Source organism: Aptenodytes patagonicus, chromosome 26, assembly GCF_965638725.1.
Source record: "Aptenodytes patagonicus chromosome 26, bAptPat1.pri.cur, whole genome shotgun sequence".
NCBI classification, from domain to species: Eukaryota; Metazoa; Chordata; class Aves; order Sphenisciformes; family Spheniscidae; genus Aptenodytes; species Aptenodytes patagonicus.
In genome coordinates, this window is record NC_134974.1 from 904,679 (window position 1) to 920,926 (window position 16,248).

Genomic DNA, 16,248 nt, shown 5'->3' on the forward strand with positions numbered 1-16,248 from the left:
TATGAGTAATTCAAGACACTGTTCTACAATCATGACCAAAATGAGCCACATGAAATGCAACAGCGTGAGGTGGGTTCTTCTGTTCTTAGCAAGACTTTTTTCTTTTATCTTTTTTTTCTGAACACTCACAGCACAAACACCAAAACCTCTAACCCCACAGCAGCTCTGCTCCAGGTCCTGCAGCAGCGGGAACCTGCCACCACCAGCCCTGCCGGCCGGTGTCCCAGCATCTCCCTGACTTTGTGCTACGGATCAGGAAACCTCGATGCCAAAACAAAACGAAAGCAAAATTCCCATTCCCAAAGTGCCTGGGCAAACTTGCAGGGAAAGCTATAGCAACACCTTACCGTCTGAGTCAGTGGATGAGACATTTCCTTGTGCTGGGTGCCCCATCTGCTTAGTTCATCTGCAAGCTGAGATCTTCTGCTTGTAGACCCAGAAAGGGGCGGAGGGGGGGAGAGAGAGAAACCTTGCTGCAAGGATCTGAGAGCCGGAGAGAGGAAATCATACAAAATACAGCGGGGGGTAGAAAATTCCTGCCTCGGTGACAAGGCATCAGTGCCACCATCCCCCCGCTCCGTCCCCAGCCAGAGCCGCAGACGTCGCCTCTGCCAGAGCTGCAGTGCAATGTGGCTCGATGGGAGCCTCGCATCTTTCTGCATTGTCTCTCTCCAGTGTAAGCTCATGCAATCTCATTTCATGGGAGAGACATCTGGTTTGATTCAAAGGGAAGAAAGGGGAAGAGGGGAGAAACTCACACACACAGAGCCCAGCCTTGCTGGCGGGGAGCTGGAAAGCTATTTTCAATGCTTCCCTCTGAGCTAAATCGCTCATTTCAATGAGAAAAGCTAGCCGAGGGAGCAGGGCTGTCCCATGGCTCTCCCCCAGCATCTCCAGTTTGCAGAGGGGGCTTTGCTGGGGCAGAGGGCCAAGGGCGGGGAGGCCAAGCCCCAGCAGCCCCGCCAAGCCTCACTGCTCCTGCACCTGGAGCCACGGCAAGGCCTTGGGGTGCTGGGGGGTTCCCCCTTCTCCTCTCTTTCCATGATTCCCGGTGCTGCTGGATGCATGGTTGCGGCCCTCAAATGCTTGTGATTTTGGTTGGGGGTCTTCCCATCACAAGACTGAAGCCCCCATGTTTGGGGGGGACCCGGCACCTCTTTGAAGGCCGATGTCCCCTTTTGCATGAGGATGAAGCCAGTGAGCTATCTGTACGTGGGCGGTGGGCTCATCCCTTCAGGACCTGCCCCATCACACCCAGCCCTCTTCTCTCCACCACTCACCCCACTGACTCTGGTGCCACTGCCAGCCTATGGCCCAAGTAGTTCCACCTTGAGGTGCCCCTGCCTAGCCACTGCTTCTCCCAAAGATCCCCGCTATCCCAGTGGATCTCTAGGCTCCCAACCCTTGACCTCTCCACAGCACCCCTCCCGGGTGGGCAGTGGCAGGTCCCCACACAGACCCTCTTTGATGGGGTGCGTATTGACAGGTCCCCATGCAGACCCCCTCCCCCCGTGACCCCTCTGTGCTGGGGTGCACATAGCGGGTCCCCACGCAGACCCCTTCCACCCATGGCTCCTCTGTGCCAGAGTGCATGCTGTTAGGTCCCCACGTACTCCTCCTCCATTTGTGGCCCCTCCATACCCAGGGTGTACATGGTGGGTCCCCACGCAGCCCCCTCCACCCATGGCACAGCAGGTCTCCACGCAGCCCCCTCCACTCATTGCATGGCAGGTCCCCACGCAGCCCCCTCCACCCATACTGGGGTGCACATGGTGGGTCCCCATGCAGACCCCTTCCACCCATGGCTCCTCTGTGCCAGAGTGTACGCTGTTGGGTCCCCACGCACTCCTCCTCCACTTGTGGCCCCTCCATGCCTGGGCTGTGCACAGCGAGTACCCACGCAGCCCCCTCCACTCATGGCACAGCAGGTCCCCACGCAGCCCCCTTCACCCAGTGCACAGTGGGTCCCCCCGCAGCCCCCTCCACTCATGGCACAGCAGGTCCCCACGCAGCCCCCTTCACCCAGTGCACAGCGGGTCCCCCCGCAGCCCCCTCCACTCATGGCACAGCAGGTCCCCACGCAGCCCCCTTCACCCAGTGCACAGCGGGTCCCCCCGCAGCCCCCTCCACTCATGGCACAGCAGGTCCCCACGCAGCCCCCTTCACCCAGTGCACAGCGGGTCCCCCCGCAGCCCCCTCCACTCATGGCACAGCAGGTCCCCACGCAGCCCCCTTCACCCAGTGCACAGCGGGTCCCCCCGCAGCCCCCTCCACTCATGGCACAGCAGGTCCCCACGCAGCCCCCTTCACCCAGTGCACAGCGGGTCCCCCCGCAGCCCCCTCCGCCCGTGGCACGGCGGGTCCCCCCGCGCCCCGCGGGCCGCCGCCGGCGCGCCGGAGGGGGTGTGCGCGGCGGCCGGGGACTACATCCCCCAGCAGGCCGCGGGCCGGGGCAGCCTCCCGCTGCGCCCAGCCGCCTTCAAACAAAAGAGTTTTCCCCCCGCGGGGCTCCGCGCCGCCCCGCGCCCCGCCGGCCCTCCGCACACCCCGCCGGCGGCTGGGAGCCGGGGGCGGAGGCGGCGGCGGGGGGACCCCGGCGGGCTGGAAGTGCCTGGGCGAGGGAGCTCGGGTTACAGAGAGAAAGGGGCTTGGCCAGGCAGAGGGGAGGTGGGCGGAGGGTCCTTTTCTCTGTCTGTTTCTCTCCCTCTGCCTTTTTTTTTTTCCCTTCTCCCTCCCGAGCTCTTTGTGTCCCCCCCCCCCACTCCCCTCCTCTCGCTCTCACACCCCCCCCTCCCCAACCAACCACCACCACCCAACCCCCTCTCAAGTCTTTGTTAGCCATGCCTAGCCTGGTAGTACCAGGGATAATGGAAAGGAACGGGGGTTTCGGCGATTTAGGCTGTTTCGGTGGGAGCGGCAAAGACAGAGCGCTGCTGGAGGATGACCGGGCGCTGCAGCTCGCCCTGGACCAGCTCTGCCTGCTGGGGCTAGGCGAGCCTTCCTCCTCCTCCTCCTCCTCCGCCGTGGTGCTGGTGGAGGACAGCAACAACAACAACAATAACCCGCCGCCGCCGCAGCAGCCCCCGCCGCCGCCGCCGCCGCCGCCGCAGCAGCAGCCGCCGCCGCCGCCGCCGCCGCCACCGCCGGCCCCGAAGGGCTCGTCGGCGCCCAGCGCCGGGGCGGCGGAGCCCAAGTTGTGCGCGCTGTACAAGGAGGCCGAGCTGCGGCTCAAGAGCAGCTCCAACACCACCGAGTGCGTCCCGGTGCCCAGCTCCGAGCACGTGGCCGAGATCGTGGGCCGGCAAGGTGAGCGCCGGGACGCGGGTCCCCGCCCGGCCGCCGGTCCCCCCCCGCCCGGCCGGGCCCCTTCCTCGGGAAACTTCCCCCGCCGCCCGCGGCATCCCCGCGGCCGGGAGGGCTGGGGACCGCCCCGCCGGGGGGCCCCGCCAACTTCCCCCGCGGCTCGCCCCTCGCCGCTCCCTGCCTCCCATTGTTCGGGGCCGGGGCCGGGCGGGCACCCGCGCCCCGGCCGGCTCAGCCCTGCCGGGGACAAAGCGGAGCGGACAGCCCGCCTCCCCCCCGGGCGGAGCGGGACTCCCGGGGCCGCGGACGGGTCGCTGCTCTTCTGGCAGGGGGGTTTTTTGGGAGGGTGGGGGGAAATCTATAGGAATGCCTGCGTGGGCTTGTCCGGCTGTCTGCGCCGGAGCCCCAAGCCCGTCGCTCCTCCGGTTCTGCGAAAGAGCTGTTCCTGAACCGCTCTCTCCGCCCTCCTCCTTTTTAAAAAAAAAAAAATAAAAAAATAAAAATAAAGCGGGGGGGAAGAAAGAAGAGAGCCGGGCTGGCTGCCGGCTGAGCCCGGCCCCAGCTCCCCGCGCCCCGGCCGGGCTCGGCGCGGTGGGGAGAAAAATCCCCTTTGTTGGGTTCGGCGGAGCGAGGGGGTGTGGTTGTGCGGGGCTCGCCGGGGCCGGGCGGGCGAGCTGCCGGGCCTAGCACGGGTCCAAACAACCGATTAATGGAAGTTGAACTCCTTCTGCAACCATGTGACTGGCAGGGACCCTGGAGCGGGCACCCGAGCGTCCCGCGTGGGCCCCACGCACGCCTCTGCCACCCGGCCCCACCGCTGACCACGCTCCGCGACAGTGATGCTTTTGTTCTCCTTACGGCTCTGTTCGGAGCGAGGTGGAATGGAGGAGGGCTTTAAAAAAAAAAAAAAATTATATATATATATATACATACACCACACCCACTCTTAAGTCACCCCTCGCCCACCCCCACCGCTCCGGGCTCCCGAGTGTGCGTGTGGGGGCGAGGTGCGCTGCGGAGAGGGCAGCTCAGCCGAGCCGCCCGTTGGCATTGCGGGAGCCGTTGCAGGGCTAAAACATGGGGCTGGCGAGAGAAGTTTTATGTCGCTTACAGGGGAAAAAAAATAATAATAGTGTGGCTAAGTGGGATTTTTTTTTTTTTTTTTTTCGTTCTCTTAAGCAAGTAACTTGATGCTCTGGAAGTGTGACGGGCAGAGACTGCGGCTCCAAATCCAGATGCTTCCTCTTGGGTTGGGAATTGAAATCGCCCAAGCAGGGGGTCTGCAGTTTGACGTGGGGGGGTGGCTCCTCGGGGCCAGTGCTCCCAGAAGGGCATGTGCAGAGGCTGAGGTGGGCAAGGGGAAGCCACGGGGAGAGGGATGCAAATGGCTAATGGCTGTGCATCGTTACGCTGGAGCATGTTATGGGAACAATGGGGCGTCTGGTGGCTCAGCTCTCTCCCACCAGCGAAGCTCGGGAGCACGCTAGAGGCCGGTCCCCATGCTGGGATGGAGAGCGGGTAGGAGTGCATGGGGGTGCTGTCCTCCCCCGAAACTCAGGGAAACTCAGAGCGTCCGCAGTGGAGGGAATGGCTCTTGGTCTGGCTTCCCCCCACCCCCGCCACGCTGGGATCGCGGCCTCTGGGCTGGGGAGATGGGAAAACAGGGGCTGGAGACGGGGGTGAAGGTATGGCTGAGAAGGTCCCCCCGGGCCTGATCCTCCCCGTGATGCTTTTACACTGCCGTGAGCTGAGCGCAGTCAGAAATGGCGGGGCTTTGCACCAACTGCACTGGTGGGTGCAAGGCCGTGGAGAATCAGGCCCCCTTTGTCTAATAAAAGTTAGAAAAGAGAGAGGATTCGGCAGGCGGAATCGAAGGGAAACATTAGACGATGCGGGAGGTGCCCGGGCTGTTTTCTTCCTGGATCTCACTGCTGCCCCAAACTCCCGAGAAGGGGGTGTGTTTCGATGCGTTCGGTACGCAGCGGCATGTCCGCTGTGGCCGGAGTGATGGAGAGGAACGTGGAGACCTGGATTTTTTCCACCATTTTTAGTGTGTGTGTGTGTGAGGGCTTTCCCACATCTGAGAAAACTGGGAAATGTCAGTGGGCCAGAGCCCTGGCGAGGCGGACTCGGCAGTGCTCCATCAGTTAGTGGGTCAGACAGTGTAAGCTGTGCCCCTTTATAGAGGCGGGTGGGCCAGATCCTGTGCTGGTAGAAACCAAGATTGCTTCAGCAGAGTCCCCGCAGCCACAGCTCTTACTCCAGCAGAGATTGCGGCCCAAGCTTATTTTTAAAGGCCTATAGGAATGTCTCCTGGGTCTTGTTTTTGTGTGGAAGGCCGGATTACGAGGGTCTGCTCTCAGATGGAGCTGGGTGCAGGGCACCCTAGGGGACCAAATCCTGCGCTCTCATGGATGCCTGACCAGGAATCCCGGGGGGAACCCAGAAACCGCAGATTGTCATCCCCTTGGTAATACTGCTCATGGGGCTGATGGTTTTCTAAGGAAGTGAGTGTTTTATGGGTACTTGTGAATAGGGTGATGAACATCTTGGAAAAGAGGGGGAGAAAAGTAATAGTGAAATAAAAATTATTTCAGGGCTTTAATTGGTAACAGGGTTGAGCTTTTTCTTTAACTTAGTATTTTCTGATCTGACGAACCACGCTGTTCCTTCATATTATTTTAAAATAATATCTACCATCTTTGAAAGTGTACCTTACTGACGTGTACGTATGTAAAAGGCCTGGATCTGCGCATGGGGGCCCTTTTACATGCGTCTGGCAATGGGTTCCACCTGCCGTAAGACTGCCCTTTACTTTGCCGAAAGAGTGTAAAGGCACTTGAGTATAAACAAGGCTCAAGCCCCATATATTTTTATTGGAATGTTTGTAAGTGTGATTTGCGAAGAGATTTAATTGTGGCGGAGGGGGTTGCTCCACTTCGAATGAGAGATGCTGCAGGAGCTAAACCTGTGCTTGGCGGCTCCCTGCTTTTTCCGGGAACTGTTAGTGTGCCCTCGTGGAGCCAATCGCGTGCTGGAAACCTCGCTCGAGTTTGCGGTGGTGCCGGTTTGTGCGCTGAATTCGAGCAGCGCTTCTTCAGTGGCGCGACCGCTAGCCGGGTGGGATGGGGGACTCACTGGGACGAGATCGTGGACTGCTGAAAGAGGGGGACTTTGTGGGAATTGGCCGGACAGGCGCTGAGAGCTGCTCCTCCACTGTGATGCCTCAGGGTCCGCGGTGGAGAGCTGGGTGGCTGGTGGGATGTGCCAAGGACTGCTTTGCAAATTGGAGTGAAGGAGAGAAAACTGGAAAAGGAAGGATGAGGGGACAATCCCTTTGACTGATGTTTATGACCTCTTCCACTCTGCCCCTGGCCATGGTTGGCAATGACTTCCCTTCCGTGGCTGGAAGTAGAGCCATGACCTCCATGCATGCCCTCCTGTTGCTGCTAGGGTGTAGAGCAGGGATGTCTCTGCCTATGTTGTGGCTCCTGCAGATCGTTCCCCCCTTCCCTTGGTGTGTGACAATAGTGTGAACTCCAGCCCTGCTGCACTTGGGTGGCTGAACGTCCTGGCATGTGCCGTGGCATGCACGGTGCTCCCTGGTTCTGGAACCGGTCTGGGCCTGCGTGGTGCGTTGGGGTGCTTGGTGGCTCTTGTATTTTGCCTGCCAACTCTTGTTGTGGGCATCTTCTCTGCAACACCCTTTCCAGGACTGCACGTGTTCTCAGAGCTACGCAGATAAATTTGCCAGGGTGTAAAGACAAAGCACTGAAGTGGTTTGCAGGTGATTTTTGAGGAGATGGTGGGGCACCAAGGGAGCTGCCAAGGAGAAGGTTCTTGCAACCCAAGGGTGTGGGTTGAGATGGGAGAGATGCTGGGAAGAGTGGAAAGTGTCTAAAGGTGTTGTGCTTTGGCTGTTCAGACTGTGAACTTAGAAAGGGGCAGAAATCCTCAGCCACCGAGATGTCCAGGCTCTTCCCTAGAAGTCACCCGAGGCAGGTGTAGATCAGACTGCTGAAGATGCGTATCTGACTTTTCTGCCAGTGTTAAATCTGCTCCCACTGGCAAACTGGGCTGCTGACAGTGGAGCCAGGGAAGAGGCTGCTGGACTCTAAGCGGGGCACACTTAAGGCTGGATCTTGTAGTTAGGGAGACATGGTCATGGTTCTTTGTGTGCCTGGTGTGTGCAGGCATGGGGAGAAGGTATTGGGTCAGTTTGGCTTCCTGCTGCGTGGAGCACAACGGTGCAAGCTGCCCGCTCTCAGCAGGTACCTTCCCTATACGAGTATATTTGCTTTCATCATCAATAGTAGCATCCATTGTCACCAGTACCCAGAGACACCCTTTGATGAAGCATCTCCCAGCCTGCTCTAACTAGCCTGTTGTCAACAGGAATGAGATTATGTGAGAGAGAAGCTTAACATAAATTGCTCTTTCTTGGCAAGGTGAAGTCAAATAACAAGAGGCCCCACTAACCCCAGGTGATTGGGCTCTTTGTGTAGCTCCAAACATGCTCTAACACTCTCAGCATTTAAAAATAGTCCAAGGAAGCCTTTTTCATTGAGGAAGTCTGATGATTGCAGCTCCCCCACCCACCATGTGGAGGTGGATGTACAGCATCCGAGAAGCCGTGAGGGGGTCAGATCCTGTTGTCTGCTTGCTTCGCGTAAATCTTGGAGCTAAAGCCACCCGGTCTGGTGGGGCCTGAAAACCAACCTCCTTACACTGCTCTAAGCAGCTTGAGATGGGCCTTAAAGGGAGAGAGAAATTGCAGTCGGTGTCAGATTGTTATAAAGTCTTAATGAGAATCCATCTGAATTTACACCAGGGAAAAGTGCAGAACGGGATCGACTTTGTGCGGTTTGAACTAGAGGTGGGAGGAGAAAATGGGTCTGGGAGAGAGACAAAGGGAATTTTCTAGGGAGACATGCACGCTCCGCGCATCGGATCCGGCTGCTGGATGCTGCGCTGACCGAGTGAACCGCGCCGCAGCGCAGCCGGCCGGAATCTAGGGCAGTGGGAAAGCGTGCTGGCGTTGGGTGGGGGCCCCCGCCCCCCGTTCCTGCCTTTGTCTGGCAGCCCCCTCCTCCTGCGTCCCCCCCGCTGGCTCGCCTTGCCCCGCTTTTCCCCCGCGCGCTGTCCGGCTCCGAGCGTGTGCAGGATTGTGCCATGCAGGGGGCCGCGGTCACACCCACCCCGATGTGATGCATTGCTGGCAGAGAGCGGCTGCTCAGGGCTGGGGGCTTCCAGCCCGAGTTCCCAACTTTCCTCCGCTGCGCAACAAGGCGGCGATTGTCTGTGGCATCTGGGTTGTTGCTTTTGGGTCGCGTTGCTTTTTCTTTTTTGTTTTTTTTGCCTTTTTTTTTTTTTTTTTAATAAACAACTTTCATCGTTGCATGAAAAAGCTTAAAATCGCTGCACTGAAATGAGGTGGTTGCTTATTTTCGTGGCGTGGTGGTGTGTTGGGGTTTTTTTTCCCCTTCTTGTAAACACAACTTGCATCATCAGTACAATAAAACCTCAATGCAAAGGGATTTAGTTGTTTGTTTGTGGTCCTTTTGTGTGCATTTGTGTTTTTTGACACTACTTTCATCAGATTTTCAGTGCAGCAAAATCTTACCCCACAGATATTCAGGAGGGTTTATTTGTGATGTTCTTTGTGTGCTTGTCTTTTAACATGGCTTTCATCTTAAATGGGAAAAGAATGCCCCACCTTACCAGAGATATTTGAGTGTTGTTTATTTTATGGTCCTGTTTAATTTTATGACTATAACAGAAAAAAGACCAAGTCCTAATTTGCTCTTAGGCTCTCTTACACCACACCAGCAATGTCAAAATGTCCTAAGTGGGGTATTTACAGGTGTAATTTATACCAGTGCAGTGTAAAGGTGCCTTAGTATAAATGAGAAGAGGGCTAAAAATCTTTTGTCTGTAGAGATAATTTTGTATCTGATGAAAACAAGAAATATAAGGACTTGGAGTGATTTGTGTGGTATGTTTTAAAAAAAAAAAAAACCACAAAAAACCAACCAAACAAAAAAAACCCACCTCGGGGCTGGATCCTTAGCTGTTTGCTGTAAGCTGGTACAGCACCTCTGATGCTTTCAGGTGAAGCCCACGCTTCTGGGCATAAACTGGTGGCACGTGCTGGAGGTGTGCCAGTTTGTGCCAGGTAAGACCCTCTAGACTGCATCAGTAGCAGTATGTACCTGTACAGGATCTGGCCTTCTAGCAGCAGTAAGGAGAAGGTTGTCAGCGGGTTTAACTCTGAATTTACACTGAAGTAAAATATCCAATGGAACTACGCTATAGGCATGGCTGCATTTTCCATTGCGCTGTCCTTCTGCTGGCATTTACACCGTGCATGGAGCAGTGGGCACATCCAGTGCACATCCATCCCCTGCACTGCTCCGGCCTTTTGCTGCTGCCAGAGCAGTGCACGGGAGCCTCAGCGTAAACCACAGTGAGGTCACATGGAAGCACCATTCTGAGCGAGAAAAGCTTTGGGATGGGATCGTGCAAAGTGAACGGCAGTCAGATCGGATGCATCCTACACCCTTGTTGCCCTCCTGAGCAACTGCCTTAGCTGGACGGGTGGACCAAGCTCTTGAAGCCTTCTCTGTTAGTTTTGATGGATTTGTTTACCCCTGATGCAGGGGTAAGCAGAGAGGAGAATGTGGCTGTGCATCAAAATCTCCCCCAATTCCCCCTCCCTGGTTTGGCAATGTCTAGACTCGATTTATTTATTTGTTTTTAGCCAGAGCTAGCTGCTCTGCGGATTAATTCCAGTTAGATAACTGGTCTGGGTGCCGGAGGCTCAACAGTCCTCAAGGGTTTGTTCCTGTATGTTAACATTTGTGGCTTACTAGGGTAATTTGCAAACGCATTTACTTTGAGTCAATTGGCAATCAGTTAACTGAAGTTAAAAAGAAAAAGGGGTGGGGGGAGGAAATAATCATACAAGCCTCCTTTGCAGAATGCTTTGGGATCTGTGTTATTGGCAAAAACCAGAGTAATAGAAGCTAGGTAGTGGAAACACAACAAGAAAGGGCTTAATTCTCTCTCTAATATAAAAATCTAACTGGCAGGAGTGTGCCAGGGATCAATTAGCCGATGTCTGCACACTGCCTTAAAGAGTAGAACACTACAGCAAGGTTATGTATTATTATAGTTTCTACAGGTCCTTTTCTTCTCTTAGCTTTACATTTTTAGCACCATCTCCTAAGCAGTTCTCTCCCCTTTTAATAATCCACCTAGTGAAGCGGTTTGTTGCATGTCGTTTTCAAATTTCAGTTACACACGAAGAAAGCCTTTCATTTAAAAAAAAAAAACAACCATACAGGACAAATTTCATTTGACAAAAGCACATAGGACCGTGCTACTCATCCGGCCAGGATATGAAGGGCCACATCCTGATCTGGCTGTGCTCTGTCAGAAACGGAGCAATGTCAAAGAAGGCTCAGCCCCTATTTAGTTGTGCAAAGCAAGGTCAGGGTTGGGGTTGAGATGGGCTGGGAGCCTTGACCCTGAGTGGGTAAATCAGATTTAAGCCCAGCCTGATTTTAGCTGATGTAAATCAGCGCGGCTCTCTTGGAAGTTGGTGGAGTTATCTGGATTTATACTGCTGATGGCTTGGCCTGTTGTCTGCACCAATTTAGAGCTGCTAGAGATCTGGGCCACTGAACCTGCTGGGCTGCTGGTCTTGATGGAGTTGGTCTAATTTCCTGTGGGGTTATTTTCTCCAGTTTTTAAGCACAGGATCCCCCATCTGTCTGTCTCTGCAAAGCTGGCTTTCCTGTCTGCAGGCCTGCATGGAGACCCTCCCTCCTCCTCCCCCTGCTTCTCACACCATCGACTGCACCATGCGTCCTTTTGTCCGTTTCTAGATCCTCCCTCCCCCTCTCGCCATGCTCTCTCCTTGCCCGTCTCCTTTTTGCCGTTTTGGGGTGTCTCTCCTTTGCCTCCACACCCCTAATTCTCCTCCTCCCTCGGAGGGATCACAGCGTGACTCTCCCTCAATTTCCGTCACCTTTCCTCCATCCCTAACTCCCTCCCACCCTCGTGTAACTCGCTTACGTTTGCCCTCATTCATGTGTATTCCTTGCCACTGTTTCCTTCCATCTGTCCCCAGCATGGAGCCCCCATCCTTTGTCACTGCTCTGCTTGCCTGACCCTCCGTGTCACCTCCTTGATTGTTTCCTGTCGTGCTGGGCTCAGATCCCTCTCCCCCCACGCGCAGTCATTGTCCCATGGCTTAGAAAAACACCGAACCCAAGCCCAGCCCTGACAAACGCCTACCTGAGGTCCTTTTGCAAACGAGAGCAAGCCTTGCGCTCCTGGGAGGCAGAACGTGGGTCACTGAGGAATTCAGCAAATGCTACTTCAGTCTGGGGTGATGCACGGGAGTAATTTTCAGCGTGGATGCTTGCCGCTAACACCCCCTTTCTTTCCATGTGACGCTCCGGTGATATCCCTGGGGAAATGGTGGCATCTCGGTTAATCTTCCTAAGATGGAATCTCCATCTTTGGAGCAAGCAGCATAGGAGCGGAGCAGGGAAATGTCTGCCAGGGATGGGTCAGGGAGAGCCGAGCCTGCCCTGGGGCTGCGGGAGGGCATAGGTGACCCCTTACAGTTTTATCCCGCCCTCCACGGGCTCCTTGGGATGAACCTTTATTCTGTAATTTTGTCTGCGTGGTTTTATTCTACAGTTGTGTCGTGCCTAGCACCGTAAAGTCCTGTTCTTTGAGTTTCCTAAGTACTAATAATACAACACTGTTGATGACCATCGGTCCACATCAACTGTTTAGAAACTTTACTAAACAAAGCATTGCAAATATACTTCAGGGTGCAAACTCAGTGGGGAGTAACGTGTGAGCTACATTGGATTTGGCAGGGGGTGGATTTGGTTTGGATTTTGGGGATTTGCCCAGCTCCTTCTCTGGGTCAGATCTATCATTTCCATTCCCCAGGAACATGAAATTAGTGGCTTAGAGATGCATTTAATGCAGCAGCATCGCAAAGCTAAGTGTTATAGGAAGTTTTGCAGTAACACAGAGCAAGACACAGCTATTCTTCCCATTCCACAGATGGGGGACTGAGGCTCACAGAGCTGAAGTAGCTCTGAGGAGTTAAAAGTCACACTGGGAGTCGACAGCAGAGTCAGGATTTACCGGCACGGTGTCCTACACCAATGCCAAGACCCCCTGACAGGCGGTGGGGTTTCAAAGCTATGCTGGGAAGTTTCGTGTTCGCCGAGTCTCCTGCAGTTTGACGAGGCTGCACCCCAGTGCCCATGCGACGTTGCGAGATGCGAGTGCGACCTGTCAGGCTGAGCATGCTTTGTGCAGCTGTAACTATTGGTTGTACCATGTGCGGCGCCTGCCACCGCTGCGAGCGCGGGGAATTATTCTTGTCAGCTGTAGTGGCATGAGGCTCTGTTTTTATCACTAAAGGTGCGGGGTTCGATTCTTGCTAATGATACGTGGTGGTGGGATCGTTACATTCCTGTAAATACCCTGATGTCACAAGTTGGTGTCTCATGAGACGAGCTGCAGATCAGTGGCAGCACTAAGTGAGTGGCAGCCCTGAACTCCCAGCTGGGAGAGATGTTGTTATTTATTAGGATCTGTATAAATAATAATGTTCCAGCCCACGAGCTGAGGAATCTTAATTTCTTGGTTGCAGAAGCATTGTTTGCAGGTCATCTTGTGTTAAAGTATGATGTCAGTGTAGTACGTTGAGGAAAACTTGCTGGTGTCAGATGGTCAGAGGAGAGGACAAGAGATGGGCTCCTTTTGGGAGAAGAGGGGGTGGGGGATCTCAGAGGTTTCAATGCCATATCCTGATCCTCTTGTTCCGTGAGCCCTGAGTCAGACACCTGAATCCTTGGGAAACCAGGGCAAAATGCTCGCCTTACTCCATCTGCACTAGTAGAAATGCGGTGCCCTGGAGAATCAAATTTTTTCATTTTTCTTAGAGACCCGAGCTTAGAGCAAACCTCCCCGCGGAGGAAGCCCCAGTCTGCATGGGAACTTGGTGCCAGGCTTTCAAAATGCCTTCAGGCACTGAGTAAGGCTTTTGGAGAGAGGGGTCAGAGGGACAGCAGCAGGGAGGGTTTCCAGAAGTAGTGTGGAAAATTGTGCCACATCTGTAAAAATATTTAGTTGCTTGATGGCATCCTAGTGTCATCTAGCAACCTGGAGTCACACAGCTGGCTCTAAACCCCTCTAAAAAACGATTTGGAAGCCAAAACACACTGCAAAGTCTCTTGCCTTTTTTGGAAGAGCAGAAAGATGTTTTCTGAGCTGTAAGGAGCAGGGGGAATAGGCTTGGTGGGCTCCAGGGAAGTGGATACTGATATACAAAAGCACTGGCGTGGCAAGTGACCTCAGGAAAGGGTCCAAGCGCCCGGACCGCTGTGGTGAGGAGGCCTGCGGCCATCAGTGTTTGATACACTGGATGGAGAGTCAGGGGAGAAACGTAGCCCGTGGCTGGATGGCCTCCCCTCCCCAGGCAGCCACCCCTGTGCCTTTGCTGCAGCTCCTGGTGAGTGCCAGGAGCAGGGGCCTGCACACAGCCTGCGGCGGAGCTCTGCATGGACACGGGAGGGCAGCCCTGCCCCATTTCTTGCTGTTTTGACCCCAAAGCAAATACTGGCATCCTGCTACCCCCTGGCCTTCTAGTGGTGCCGACGTTTGGAGTCCCACCATATCTGAGGTGGGGAGCCCAAATTGCTGCATCTCTGCTACCCCCCCCCCCCCCAAACTTGGCCCCCCAAAAGTAACCTGGGTCACACCAGATTCACCCCAAAAGCTCCACAGTAGGACAGAAGTCCCTGTGGAGGGCTCTGCTCTCTTGAGTTATGGCAGACGTCTCTCCCCTCATGCTCCCCGTGAGCTGGTGCAGGGTGGCACAGGGGCTCCACATCAGCCGTGCCTCGCTGTGGACTCAGCATCCCCCTGCTTTCTCCTGTCATCTCCAGCCTCTCTTGCGGCCCCGTGTGTCAGCCGAATCCTTCCTGTCCCGAGAGCCACTCTGATGAGAGGGGAGCCAGGGCGGCCATCTTCTCTGAGGGGCAACGTGTCGAGGCCTGGGCCTCAGTGGGGACAGCCTTCCTCACAGGGACCGCTGGCCCATGGGGAGGGCTTGAACCTCCCCCTGGCTCCCTGGTGCTTGGGGGTGTGTGAAAGGGAGGTCTCAGGGGTGATTGCCAAGGAGTGGCTGATTTCTGAGGGGAGGCGGCTGAGGGGGATTGTGTGGTGGGGGGCAGCACACAAAATGGCGACACCCGCCTGAGGATGAGGGAGCAGGGAGCTCCTGAGGGAGGAGCTCTCTGGGGATGGTGAGGGGGAAACCTTCCTCTGGCATTTCTCCTGTCAGGAGGGTTAGGGGGAAAGGGCCTTTCCCTCATTTTAGGTCCCCGGGCAGTGGCTGCTGTGTGGTGCAGGGCCTGCTGAAAACAGGCAGCTCAGCCTGGTTTCCTGAGGAGAGGGGAGGGTGGCGGGACAGCCTCTCTAACCTCCCTGCCTTGTTTTCTCTCTCTTCCCCAAGGCTGCAAGATCAAAGCCCTGCGGGCAAAGACCAACACCTACATCAAGACGCCAGTGCGGGGTGAGGAGCCGGTCTTCATGGTGACGGGACGGCGGGAGGATGTGGCCATGGCCCGGCGGGAGATCATCTCCGCTGCCGAGCACTTCTCCATGATCAGGGCCTCCCGCAACAAGGCTGGCACCACTTTTGGCAGCGCTCCCACCTTGCCGGGGCAAGTCACCATCCGGGTGCGCGTGCCCTACCGCGTGGTGGGCTTGGTGGTGGGTCCCAAAGGAGCCACCATCAAGCGGATCCAGCAGCAGACCAACACCTACATCATCACGCCCAGCCGGGACCGGGACCCCGTCTTCGAAATCACTGGCGCGCCGGGCAATGTTGAGCGCGCTCGGGAGGAGATCGAGACCCACATCGCAGTGAGGACGGGCAAGATCCTGGAGTACAACAACGAGAATGATTTCCTCTCCAGCAGCCCCGACTCGGGCATGGAGAACCGCTACTCGGAGGCCTGGCGGGTCCACACACCGGCGCCAGGCTGCAAGCCCCTTTCCACCTTCCGGCAGAACAGCCTGGGGTGCATCGGCGACTGCTCCGTTGACCCCGTCTACGAGACCCCCCGGCTGAATGACCAAAACGACTTCAATTATGGTTACCTCTTCCCCAACTATGGCGTGAACAAGCAAGACCTGTATTACGGGGTTCCAGAGTCGGGTGCCCCGATGTGGGCTGGGCAGGAGAACACCAACCCCGTCTCGGTGCTCTTCTCGAAGCAGCAGCGGTCCAGCAGTACTGGCGCCATCCACCCAAATTCACATCGCTCCCCGTCCTCCTCCATCCAAGAGCCCAATCTCTCCGGTCTCCCCAGGCGGTCGCAGGGGGAACCGCTCCAAGGGTTTTCCAAGCTGGGGACGACTACCGCTGCCCGGACATCTGTCTCCAGCAGCCGCGAGTGCATGGTGTGTTTCGAAAGTGAAGTTACGGCAGCTCTGGTGCCGTGCGGCCACAACCTCTTCTGCATGGAGTGTGCCGTGAGGATCTGTGAGAGGACTGATCCAGAGTGCCCCGTTTGCCACGCTGCAGCCACTCAGGCCATTAGAATATTTTCCTAAAGAGACAGAGCAGGGCATTGGGGTGGGGGGGTGGGGGTAGAAAGGGAGTATGGGGGGGTCCAGGAAAGAAAAATGATGATGATAATAATAATAATAATGATGATAATAATAATAATAATAATAATGACATCTGAAGAACAAACAAATGAATGAAAGAATAAATTAATTTAAAGAAGAAGAAGAAGAAAAAAAAGAAATTATTTTACAAGCAATGTATGTTATTTTTTAAAAAAAAGTGAATAATAAAATTAAAATGAATAGCAAAGCCAGAAATTTTGAAGGGCG

The 16,248-nt window shown here is 55.6% G+C and overlaps 1 protein-coding gene across 1 annotated transcript; it reads left to right on the top strand.

Annotated features, from left to right (window-relative positions):
• Positions 1-2,840: 2,840 nt before the first annotated feature.
• Positions 2,841-15,963, top strand: MEX3A (mex-3 RNA binding family member A). The gene is made up of 2 exons (XM_076360101.1): positions 2,841-3,306; positions 14,858-15,963. Exons 1-2 carry the CDS (start codon positions 2,841-2,843, stop codon positions 15,961-15,963), a joined length of 1,572 nt encoding a protein of 523 aa, XP_076216216.1.
• Positions 15,964-16,248: the final 285 nt, after the last annotated feature.